Raw genomic sequence first — 12,603 nt, 5'->3', positions numbered from 1 at the left:
TCTGGTGCCCTCTTCTACTCTCACGCCGGTACAACCTTGGCATTCTTGAGTACTAGATAACAAACTATCTGCTCTAACTGCTATTCACCTAATCCCCCCCCACTACTATTATGGCAGAACTGAGCAAGCTAGCTATAATGCTAGTTAATTGATTGTGAGGTTCTGACAGTTCCATCACATGTCCATTGCAAAGAAAATAGAGATCATCTGGGCTTCCTGCTTGAATGTTCATAGGCAAGACTTCATCTTTCCTCCGACTTTTGAACTCTTCTTTCCTCAGACTGCTGTGTTTTGTTTTGTTTTGTTTTGTTTTGTTTTGTTTTGTTTTGTTTTGTTTTGTAGAATGTGGTAGGTAAAAGAAAGCTAGCTGCTTTGGGCCAACCAACAGCCAGTCTCCCCCAGTCAAGGATATTGCATCATCTATGAAGTTATGGGTCTAGCCACTGAATCAAAGTTACCTTGAGGCTAATCCCACCTTTCTAACAACTCTTGGTGGAATTATAGCATAGTGTGGTATTCACCAGTTCTGCCTTTATAGAAATGAGAGAACATAGAAGAGGCTGTTTTGAGAAATAGGAGTTGAATTTCAGCCATTAAGGCATCTCAATACATGGTTAATGGATCAGATAATTCAGAAGGCATTGCCACTCCATACAAAAATCTAGCTGTCACGGAAAGGAAGAGAAGGAAGACTGGTAGAATAGAAAGGTCTTATATTTTTCACATAGATGATTACTTCAAATATGCTCTATTTCACTATTTGTTTTTCAAACATTTTGCCAAATTAGGTCATTGCTAATTTTGTTCAGGTTTTTAGGTGCAGCGCATCGAAAGGAACCACTGAAGCTCAGTGTTCATTACTGTTCCATTCTGTACTGATATTGTTCAAATTGTTCATATTTCCCTAAGGTAAATATGGCATTAGGCTTGGGAAAAAAACAATCTTTCAGGACATTGCCTATCATAGTATTTTTTTCTTCTTTTATTTTAAGATATATTACAATATTTTCTCATCCAAAAATGTCTCTATTCAAAGCAGCTTACAAAAATATTAAAAGTTAATACATCATCAAGTTAAAACTAATAGCAAGATTAAAGCAACACATACGTAAAATTAATACTAATAATAGTATCCAATAGCATAATCATATCCTGTGTTTTCATTTATCACTTGCACCTAGGTAAGAAGAAATAAGATCTGAGGTCTCTAATTGCTGTTTCACATACATTATGCTTCTTAAGACAGTGGCACACCCAAGAGGAACTTAAAGGATAGCAGATTCATGAGAAAAGAAATGTTCTTTAACATTTCAGAGTCTCAAATCATTCAAGATTTTAAAGTTTCCAAATACATTCAGAAACCACTGGGTAGTGAAGACAGTTCAGCAATGTAGAAACTGAACCACTGTTTACCTTGTACTGTGAAAAATGTCCAAACTAAAGTATTATCCTGTGTGTTCATAATCCTATGAATATAGAATAATGTTTTTGAGATAGAAGAAGGATTTAAAAAATAACCAAACCCCCAATATTCAGATTGCAGACCAGTACTAAGATACATGTAACACTGTGATATCATTAAAATCTTACAAACATACAGTACTTCACCCATATTTAATGTGTTCTCTTCTTCCCTTTAAATCAATTACTCCACATGGTCAATCCACTTTCATAAGCACTACTTAACAGAAATGAGCAAATGTATATTTATATATTTGTTATGGAACCCCCCCCCCTCCAAGTTACAAGTACCTGGCAGATGAAACACTTCATTTGAAATTTTTGAAATTACTGTTAGCTGGTATTAATATAGTTAATTAACTAACTACAATTAATCCCTGTAATTTCAATTCTCTTTTACGCAAAGGAGAAACTACTGTCTTCCTTTCTGCTTTAAGTATTGTAAAGGAGCAGGATTTTAGATATGTCATAATATATCTCCTTTGCTGCTTCTGGGAATTTAAAGAATTAGTACAGCTCCCAAGATTGTGTCTAAATATTTAGATACTGCATTTTACTACTTTTTGATGCTTTGCAACATCAGCAGTAATGGGATTTTGTGCATTAGCATTCATTTTCTTACTTGAGTTCAGGTAATATGAAGTGTTTGTATGCATTCTATGTATAATTACATGCACTGAAACTGCAACAGTTAAATCTACATAGAAGGCAATATTAGACTCATCAATACAAAATAAGTAACAGATACTATCTTTTCATTTTGTTCATTCTAATCCAAAATGTTCAGTGGTAATTTTCTTTTCTAAACGTATAATCAAACTGCTAGAATACTTTTCTGCTGCAAATTTATTCTACTGAATGGTTCTTGTATATACTTGATTATCTAATTTACCATTCGTAAATGTAGGTTCATTTGGATAAAAAGGCATTAAAAAGTAAGGAAAGGAAGCTGCTTAAGGCTATACTCTGAGGATTTTATTGAAACTCTAGTTTTTTTCCAATTTTATATACAATGCATATTCCTCTGTGGAATAAAACATACATTACTCTCCAGACTGCAGAAGTACAAGTTCATTTTTTGGAATGAGGGGTACATGTGGTTTATGAGTGGTATACTGGAAAAAAAAGGAGAGAAGAACGAAAGTGGGTAATTAAAATTCCTTTTTAAAAATGCAATAGCATTAAGTTTACCAGCACTAGGTTTACATTTTCAAAACATGGAACTTTGAAAAAGCTGCTAGAAACTACTTGCTGACTTTCAATGCCATAATGCAAATGGAAACTAAGGGGATATAGGGACCACTCAAAATCATGATTTCGGGTGCAAGTGAACCATTAGTTAGTGGCCCCTTTTCTACAGCCTATAGCAATAATTTATTCAGTTGTTCTGATGTTTCCTTCTTTTAGTCACTTTAAGTTAAATAATTATTTTTAAAATACAGGAGATTGAGAAATCATTAAAACATAGTTCAGCAACAAACTCCGTCTATTTCAGCAGATATAATTGATTTAATTATACAGTTGCAATTCCAGAGTCTCAACTGAAAAAGTATGCTTTCCAGTTCCTGACCATTAGTGATGCCCAGTGTTGAAATTTAGGAAATATCCTAAGGCATAGAAGACATACTTCATCCAGTAGGAGCTCCGAATTATCTCTAAAATAACACATTTGATCAACTTGCTTGAGTCTACCTCATGTGGAAATTTCTGGTTATATGAAGATGTACAGAGTTAAATTACTAACGGCTAGTCTAAGACCATAATAAAGCTTATGCTATACTGTGTTGTGCAGTGCAGGGCAATGCAGTGCAATGCAGTGCAATACCCAGAAGCTAAAATGCTCATTTGATAATAAGTTTATCATAATTGCCAGCTGTTGCTTGACCAGAAAGGAATAAACTCTCATTTAACAAAGGAAGTTGGTGGTATTTTTCACAGAAGTGAAAGAGTGAATATTCAAGTGGAAGAGGCCTCTATCGCATTCTCCTTACTTTTACTTGGGAAGTGGAAACTACCTGTTTGTCAAATGAAGGGCTGTTATTTTTCTGCCAAACAGAATAATGACTCAGTACATTCCACATGTGAGCTTCTTTATCTACCATGCAAGCCCACACTGATGAAAAAGGAAAGATCCCTTTCTGTCATTGCAGAGGTTGTACAGCAGAAGTGCATGCCTGAGGTACCAGAGCTATATACAACCCTCAGGTATCTTGGGTGTAATCTCCAACTCCAAAACTTGCTACCAAATAGTAATTTTACGGTAATTTTTACTGTATTATAAGGACCAAATTGTGAATACGGAATTAGAAAATAATCATTTTAACTACAGTTAAATTTAATTAAACATACATGTAAATGAAGTCAAATCAGATTTAGGTTTTGTTTAGGTCAGCCCGCTACTCTTTAGAGACCATTACCTGGCATTTCATTTAAACCCCAAACCCCTTGGCCCCCAAACAGTTGCATATTCCTGCTCCAGAACATCTTTTAACTTTTACCTATAATGGATAGTGTAAACTTATAAATTGAGCTTAAGTTCTGTAACATTTTTGGAGAAAGTAATTTGAGGAAGATGTTGCTGTGATGATACAGCAAGTAATAATGCACCATCCCTCTTAGTACTAGAGTATAAAGAACAGATTGACCTGGATGTCTTGCAGTTGTCCAACAATTATCTTTACTCTGAGCTAAGAACATCAGCAATATCTATCAGAGTTTACTTTTACCACATTCTTAACAAGAATAAATTATTTCTCATTTTTTTCTCAACAAAAAAAATGCCTGCAAAACTATAGGAAAGTATAGTGTGAAGCAATCTATTGTTATATCATGTAGATCAGACTAGACATCACATCGGTATATCAGTATTACTTCTAATAGAGTAAGGATTTCAGCAGTTTTTTTAAAAATGCATGCAAGGTATTTCTGTTATTGGCCACTTTTTTGCAGAAACCTATTATATAAGAAATTTTACTAGGTGGTAGCACCTAGCTGAGTTTGGTTGATCACAAAAAGTTAAGCAGAGTTGGTCCTAGTTAATGTTTGGATCAGGAGGTAAACAGGAAAAACATTGGTGTAGGCTAGACTGAAAAATGACAGAACATCACAGAAGAAGGCAGTAGTGAACAATTCCGTTTTTAAATATATTTTTAAAAAATATAGTATATTAGATTTATATACTGCCCCCCTCCTGTTTTCCCCACAATGGCAACCTTGTGAGGTAGGTTGGACATTTTGTCAAGAAAACTGTCTGTGAAGTTGTGAGAGTTAATTCTTACATGGTCAAAAATATAAAAACGAATAGTAGATCAGACTATTACCAAAATATGGAACAGATGGAAGCCAGATCACTTAAAGACCTTAATTTGGAGCAGGCCTGGGAAAGGTATAAAAAATTGAACAGTGATTGAAACATAAATAGAATTTTCATTTGATACTTTGCAGTCTCTGGCATTCTTTCATAATGACTTCATAGTTTTGCTGCAATAAATCTGCTTTTTTGAGCTATCGTGACCTACCAAATATATTCTTGCAGTATTTTGTTTTGCCAGCTGAGAGGTTCCTGACAGAAGTCAACGGGAGACTAGCTTGGCCTATAGAACATTTATCTTTATCTTATCATGTAAGAATTTTATTTTCTTATTCTTGAACTCATGGGGCTTTCATAATATGGGGAATATTTATCCAGTTGGTGGTATGAACTATATTCTCTTTCGCTGGATATATAAGCAATTACAGGTTCTTTAGAAAATGTTTCCAATTAATTTGATTTTATCAAATTAGAAAATCATGTTGGAAGCATTAACAGCACCAATCAACAATTCCAGTAACCTTTTCCACCCAATACTTGATACCTGCAATGAAAATATTTAATATAATGTTTAAAAGTACTCATATCTGAGTAAGTATTAAGTAAATACACATAAAAATTTAACAGGTAACATACTAAGAAAAGAATATAATTAAGCATTTTACAAATTAACTTGTGTATATTTTAAATATATGTATTTTTTTTCTGCAGGCATTTCCTATTCAAAACAGGAACAGGGACAACACCACTGTTCAGTACTGCAACACCGGGTTACACAATGGCATCTGGCTCAGTTTATTCCCCTCCTACACGGCCACTACCTAGGAACACCTTATCAAGAAGTGCTTTTAAATTTAAGAAGTCTTCAAAATACTGTAGCTGGAAATGTACAGCACTTTGTGCTGTTGGGGTCTCTGTGCTTCTGGCAATACTGCTATCTTATTTTATAGGTAAGCTTGCATTTTTATGATCATTATAAACCTGTATTCCAGTACTACTGGAGATCTAGATCTATATGGAGATCTAGATCTAGATAGTAGATAAACAGTAGGGTCAGCACCACACTGTGTAATTTACAGGTAACTTACTAGCAAGTGCTGGAAACAATAAATATCACTAATTTCATTAAAATTTCTTTATAGGGAGTAGGAAATACCTGCATTTTGTAAGTATTTTCCTGCAAAAATGACATCTGAAATGCCATTTTAAAAAATTGAACTATAATTTAGAAATGCTCTACCATTCTGTTTTATGAGGGATGGCTATAATTCAGCAGCCGTTTTTATACTAAAAGTATAGCACATTGGCTATACACAAAATAATTTACTTCTGACAAAAAGCCTGTAGGCCTTCACTTTTTTAAAATGTCACTTATACATAAATAATGAAATGCATTGCTTAATTCTTAAGTTTCTTTTTCCCATGCTTTGAAGAATAGTATCATTTTACCGAATAAGTAACTCATGATTGTGTATATTGTAAAGTCGACTATGTACTGTAACAGATTAATTGTAAAATGCAGTGATATAACTTTGTATCAATCAGTGCATTACACCCATAGACTGCAATTATTACACAAACAATATAACAGTGAAATGTCAGGTTTTACTGGCCTCATTGAAATGTCTCTGAACCAAATAAAACATTCTATTAAGCCCTAAACATTCTGAAATGTAGAAAGCCTATGTTGAAATGTATTTCTTAAATTTAAGCTCAGCCCAGAGTACTAACTGAATAAAATCTTTGAACTAGACCATTGTTGAAGCTGAAGCCACTGAAAACAATTCTAAAATGAAATAAAATAAAAATAAAATAGCTGTTTGGCAATAGAAGAAATTTCCTTTCCATGCTGGTTGAATATGATTGCCTTGAGATTATTGCCACTCTCCCTATTACCTAAGAGAACCAAAGAGTAGTATGGGACTGACTCTGATATATGCATTAGGACTTGATGCAATAAACAGCTATACTGCTGGTGAGAAGTTTATTAGACTCCAAGACTTCTGGTTCAGAGTATATTAGACTCAAAGCCTTCCATTATTGCCTGTATAAGAAAAATTCTGTAGCTACCAGAATTGGTTAATGTTTATATTTTTAGTTAGATATATAGTCCAACCTTACTCCATACTCTTGACCTTGCAGAACCTCAGGACAATGTAATTCTATGTATAAAACATGTCAGGCTTGTTTTGACATTCCAGAGTACAGTTGGGCACATTTAAGTGCCACTGATGTCAGGAAATTCTAAATATGCAGTTAAAAGGTCCTTATTTATACCTAGAAACGGATGTACGTTTGGTTAAAAGTGATCTAAATATGAATTACATTATTGTTTTAAATAAATTATTGTTTTAAATAAATATAACATAATTAAATTAAGATATGTATTGTTAATTAAAAGTTTTCCATTAACTTGAAGGCATTTAAATATACTCAATTAGTGTGCTGTACCTATTGTAACGCTATCTTTTCTCCACCTCAGTTTCAAAACAAACAAGGCTGACCCTAAGTTTGTCTTACATTTCGATCTTATGCTAACTTTTCTAAGCAATGTTCAAAAGAGGTGGGGGTAAGAGTTGCTTACTCTTTGTAGTTCCTAATGTCTTTTGTTTCATACTTGGCATTGTCTCTTTTGCTATAAGCAAATATTAAATCTGTAATTCTCATTCAGCAAAGATAATTTCTTTTTTTTTGAGAGACAAACAATGACATGTTGTATCCTTCCAAAAGAAAAGGAACCTCTTCAGTCTTTGGACTTGCCTTCTAACTGTTGATAGAATCTAAGGCTCCTAACCTAGATTGGGAACATTCAGAATTCTTTTTCTAAGAAAAAAATATTCCCCTCTCCATGATTTCTGAAGCAAGGATAACAAGTTAGGAAGGAAGATAGGCATTTGCATGGCATATTGATGTCCATGGGCACTCTCTGTGACTATCCCATTGACAACTTTGTGGTCTAGGGAAGTCAGAGTTTTTTAATGGGTAGGGACTATGCTTTTTCTTTTTTAGTTCAGTGGCTGAGGCACACAGGAGGCATATTGGTGACAGATAAATTCATTTGAAGAAACAAGACCTCAGTGTTTCCCCACTACCCATATTTCGGAGTTTGGAGAGGGGGAGTTATAGCTGAAATAGTCATCTTAAATCTGTTGGAGGTTTAATGCACCTTCTTTTTGTTACTTGTTAAAAATAAGAGGGAACCATTCTACCAATTCATGCTAATTTGCTGCTATTTTGGGGAGCCTCTTGAACCACAGAAAACAGATTTGGGGGGAGGATGAAGTTCATTGTCTGTGGGATTTCTCCTATTCTCTGAAATTTCCTACCATGGGGAAGCTATTTTTGCCTGAATAAACAAATTGGAAGATGAAATTGTTAAATTCTTTAAGTTTTTTTTTTTATCATTCCTGGTGAGAGATCAGGGAGTAACAAGCTTTTCTGGCATTTTTCAGGGCCCCTGTCTTCTCAAATAGCTACAGAATATTGTCACATTTGGAACTTTGGAATAAAAAACTCCACTATAACTAGATTCAGGCTATGCAGTGATCTAAATTTTGTTGGGGCTCGAGAAGCTGTATATAAACAGTCTGTATACTTACAATTCCTGTAAACATCTCTCCATGACAACCACAAGAGATTGCTTGTTCTCTTCAAAATATGAAATTTTTATGACTTACTTGACCTTAAATCTGATCCAGTTTCTTTTGGCAGGCTATTAGGTCTTTTCTTCATGTTATGAGGATTTCTTCTAAACTTTTAATTCACTCTTCATATAATTCTACAATACTTCTTTGTTCTTTTACTTATTTTCTGGATATAAACATTCTTCTTCCTAAGACATCCACTTTCAAAGCATAATCTGAAAGTGTCTGCTGCTAGATTGCAGTATGTTTAAAATATGCAACATCTCTAGCTAGCAAATCAGAAAGTAGCTCTGGAGTCAAAATTGGTGCCTTTGCTTCTCGTTATGGAGTTTCAGCCAAAGCCTCAACTCTTTCAGGAAAAACGCTTACTTTCTGACTTGATACCATGCTCCCCAGCAATGCAGCTGCTTCTTCAGGAGCTGGAACAGTAATGGGTTGTCCAGCTGCAGCAGGTGTTCCACAGCAGAAGGAGTCAGTTGTTTCTTCTGCTTAGAAGGATAGTTCAATTAGTATTCCTGCTTACCAATTGTTTCTGATAAGCAGTCAAAAATACTTTTTTCCAATAATTCATGGAAGGACTAACAACCTGCAACTTAATACATCTCCGTCTTGCCAGAAGTCTAAACTGTTACTGAGTTCTGTGCATGTTTCTGCTCAGTTAGCTGGCCTTTCACAGATCCAACAAAGGAGCCAAGCAGCGGACTGAGCCACTTCCAGAAGATGTTATGTAAGTCTTGGCAGAGACTTTTTTTAGTTGAAGTGAAAGCAGTCTACAATTGATCGGTGTGTCAGAGAATCCAACCATTTGGGTAATGATGTCAGATTCCTTCCCTTGCCAGTATTCTGTAATTGGATTAAACACTTGTGGATTTTTAAGCTACTGAAATATCTATCCATCTGGTTACTGATTATGTTCCATTGGAATCATAGAATCACTGAAATTTTTTTTAATTTTCAACAAACCATCAAAGAAAAAGTGTGATTGGAGAACAATATTCTAACATTTCTCAGCTGTTTCATGCAACTAAAGACTTTTTCCATAGAGGCCCTCAGATCAGCTCATTAGGGAGATTTATCAGCTTTGATTTGGCATTGACCTTGTCCGCGTTCCTTTTTGTCCGTATCTCATGTTTACTTTATTTACCAATTGAAACTATTCCAGTACAAGATCTGCTTATCCATAGCCAAAAATCATGGCAGCCTTTGTTCTTCATCCGAAAGTAGAATATTCACATTACAATTGTTTTGTGACCAAAAACATGTAATCGCTTCTTTCAAAGATATCATAGTTGTACTGGTATCAGGTTAATTTTTCTTCCCAGAAGCAAGTATACAAAGCTTTCCTTTGCAATATGATGTCTATAAAATGCCCATCCTGATTAATCTGATCTGCCATCAAGATCCATTCATTTACTAATCAGCTTTGTTCCATGGGCATGGCACTCCTTCTGTAGCCACTCTTATTTTGTCAGACCCAGATAACATCTCAATATTGCATAGCTCTGCTTCAGAATATTATGACTTCTGTCCTCTGATGACTGGACCCATACCATCTGCATCTGTTCAGTCTGTTGTGTTCAGCAAGGGTGAGGCTGGAAGGGGTGGGACTAATTTTTTGTAATTTGGGTTAAGAGAGAAATCTTTGGAAATCACATTGAATCAAGATTTGGTTATGAGACAAAAATAATAATGCCGAGATGGATGTACTTTCCGGCTTTGCAGTATCTTCTGGGGCAGCAGTCTCTTCTGCACTCCTAACCAGTACCAAAATGTACTTATCAGAAAGCCACTTGGCAAGTCTATTAACTTTTATATGTCACTGTAAGCTTGATAAGTTCTCCTCAGAGAAGGCTTCCTTTGAGAATAGAATTTTACAAGAAATTGTATAGATATTTCTTCCATAGATCAATTCTGTGGAACACTGCTTGTTAATATTATTTGCATGCCTACCAGTAACGTCTCTTGCTTTCCAATCAAAAGATGGAGTAAGGAATGTAGTAGAAAGTACTGTTTCTTCATAGACATTGTAGTTTTTCCTCTGATCATTTTGTTCTTTTTTTTTTCTAAGTTGAATTTACTTGATAGTTATAGGCATATCCTAACACTGAAAAGATTATTTTTTTAATTTCATTGGAACAAATTGGAGACCTTCATTTGGGTAGGAAAAATCAAAGCAATGAATATAGGATAAGAGAGACCACACTGAGTAACAATATATGCAAAAAATATTTGGATGCCTTGGTGGATCACAAGCTGAACATGAGCCAATGTTTATGTAGCTGCAAAAAAAAAAAAGCCAGGCCTAGACATCCTCAACAGAATCATAGTTTCAGGATAAAGAGAAGCCATTGTTCTTGTCTGTTCTGTGTTGGTCAGATCACACCTAGAATATTGTATCCTGTCCTGGACACCGCATTTTAAGAAAAATATTGACAGACTGAAGCATGCCTAGAGGAAAACACCAAGGTGATAAAGATCTGGAAGGAAAAAAAGCTTATGAGGAATGGTTGGAGGTATTGTACATGTTTAGCTTAGGCTGTTGCTGTTGAATGACAGCTCAGCCTATAATAAAGCTGTATTCATGTACAGTGATAGTAGATGAGGCAGCCAACCTGGTTTTCATCACCAAAACCTGGGTGGACCAGGAGGGGAGGTTCCCTCTCAGAGATATACCCACCTGGGTTTGGGGTCTGGCATCAACCATGACTCTGGGGAAGAGGAAGTGGGGTGGCAGTTGTCGTCTGCAAGACATTACTGGCTTTCAGAGGCTGTGCCCTGCAGATAATTGGCTGTGAGAGTCTCTGAAGTTGTGTTTTAGGGAAAAGATGGAATCGTTGCTGTTGTACCTCCCTCACTGCTGTACAGCATCTTCCCTGCCTGAGCTGCTGGATTCCATTGCTGGGATGGTGGTTGAGACCCCAAGGCATGTGGTTCTCAGGGACTTCAATCTACTACCCAGAGATGTTGAGTTGACGTGGCTCAGGAGTGCATGGCCATCTTGGCAACCAAGGATCTGTCCCAAGTTATTAGGGATTTGATACATATTGGAGGTTACACATTAGGCCTGGGTTTTGTCTCAGGGCAGTTGAAATGTGATCTGGTCTTGAAGGACATAGTTATCAGTCCATTGCCATGGTCAGATCACTTTCTGTTTATTTTTCAGTTAGCTCGTGCCACCCCACCCCACAGGTGACTGTTAGATTGGCTCACTTCAAGTGACTGATAGTCCTGGTTGGGTTTCAGAGGGACCTTGGGGTTTTCCCTGAAGGTTTGGTGGGATGTTTGGCTGAGACTGGGGCCTTAGACTGGATTGGGGCCTTAGACCGAATTGCCCCTTTGCAGCCTCTTTCCCTGTACAGATCCCAGGACATGCCTTGTATTTCTAAGGAGCTGTGGGAAATGAAGCACAAGAAGAGACTCTTGGAGCACCCTTAGAGGATGAAGAATAATCCAATGGAGCACATATAAGAACTTATATTCAGGGCAGTAGCATTCTTATTTTTATGCCCTTTTGTATCTGCCAGTAACTGCCAAATTTGGGTGACAAATCCCCTGCTTGGGGAGGGATGGGCTGCAGGACCATCTGCAGGGCCACTGTGAGGAATATTCTTACTATTTGGCAGATAAAGTCACTTGGAGTCGCTTAGAGTTGGACTCTTACTGGATACATCCAGTTGAGGTGTGCAATGTATAGTTATCTAGAGCAAGTTTGGTCCTGTGACTCTTAGGGAAGTGTACAGGGTTCTCCAGTCTGTTAGCTTGGCCACTTATTTGTTAGGTCCAGATCCCTACTGGATAGTTAAAGCCACCCAGGAGGTGACATGTGTTTGGGTTCATGCAGTGATGTTGTCTTCTTTAAGGGGATCGCCCCCCCACCTTGAAGGAGGCTGTGGTGCGCTCTCTCCTTAAGAAGACATCTCTAAACCCAACATTTTTGCAGAAGTATCATTCAGTCTACAACTGGAGTGGAGAGGGTGATTCAGCCTCAGCTCCAGAGAACCCAGGAGGGAGGGAAGGAGGGAGGGAGGGAGGAAGGAAGGAGTACTAGAGAAATAATATTTTAGCGACTGCAATGGTGACTAGCAGCTCAGTCATTAAGCAAAGTGGTCACTAAGTGAAAATCATATGACCACAACTGTGCTTACAATTTTACTTCAGTTTTCCTTTGCTTCTTGCTATTTCCTACAG

General features: G+C 36.5%; 1 protein-coding gene across 13 annotated transcripts in view; it reads left to right on the top strand.

The window, feature by feature from the left end:
- TENM3 (teneurin transmembrane protein 3) overlaps positions 1-12,603 on the top strand; it is a 470,513-nt gene that overhangs the window by 323,628 nt on the left and 134,282 nt on the right. For 12 of the 13 annotated variants that reach the window (XM_088131934.1, XM_088131955.1, XM_088131950.1 and 9 more), the window contains one exon: positions 5,483-5,721. The exons of the other annotated variant lie outside the window; for it this stretch is intronic. In XM_088131934.1, the coding sequence (XP_087988060.1) occupies positions 5,483-5,721 (239 nt within the window). The remainder of the gene's footprint in view (positions 1-5,482; positions 5,722-12,603) is intronic. 13 annotated transcript variants of the gene reach the window in all.

This window comes from Python bivittatus, unplaced genomic scaffold, assembly GCF_059951505.1.
Source record: "Python bivittatus isolate LINGU-HERP-01145 unplaced genomic scaffold, Pbiv_v1 ctg000070_np1212, whole genome shotgun sequence".
NCBI lineage: Eukaryota > Metazoa > Chordata > Lepidosauria > Squamata > Pythonidae > Python > Python bivittatus.
This window is presented reverse-complemented; position numbering and strand designations above follow the sequence as displayed.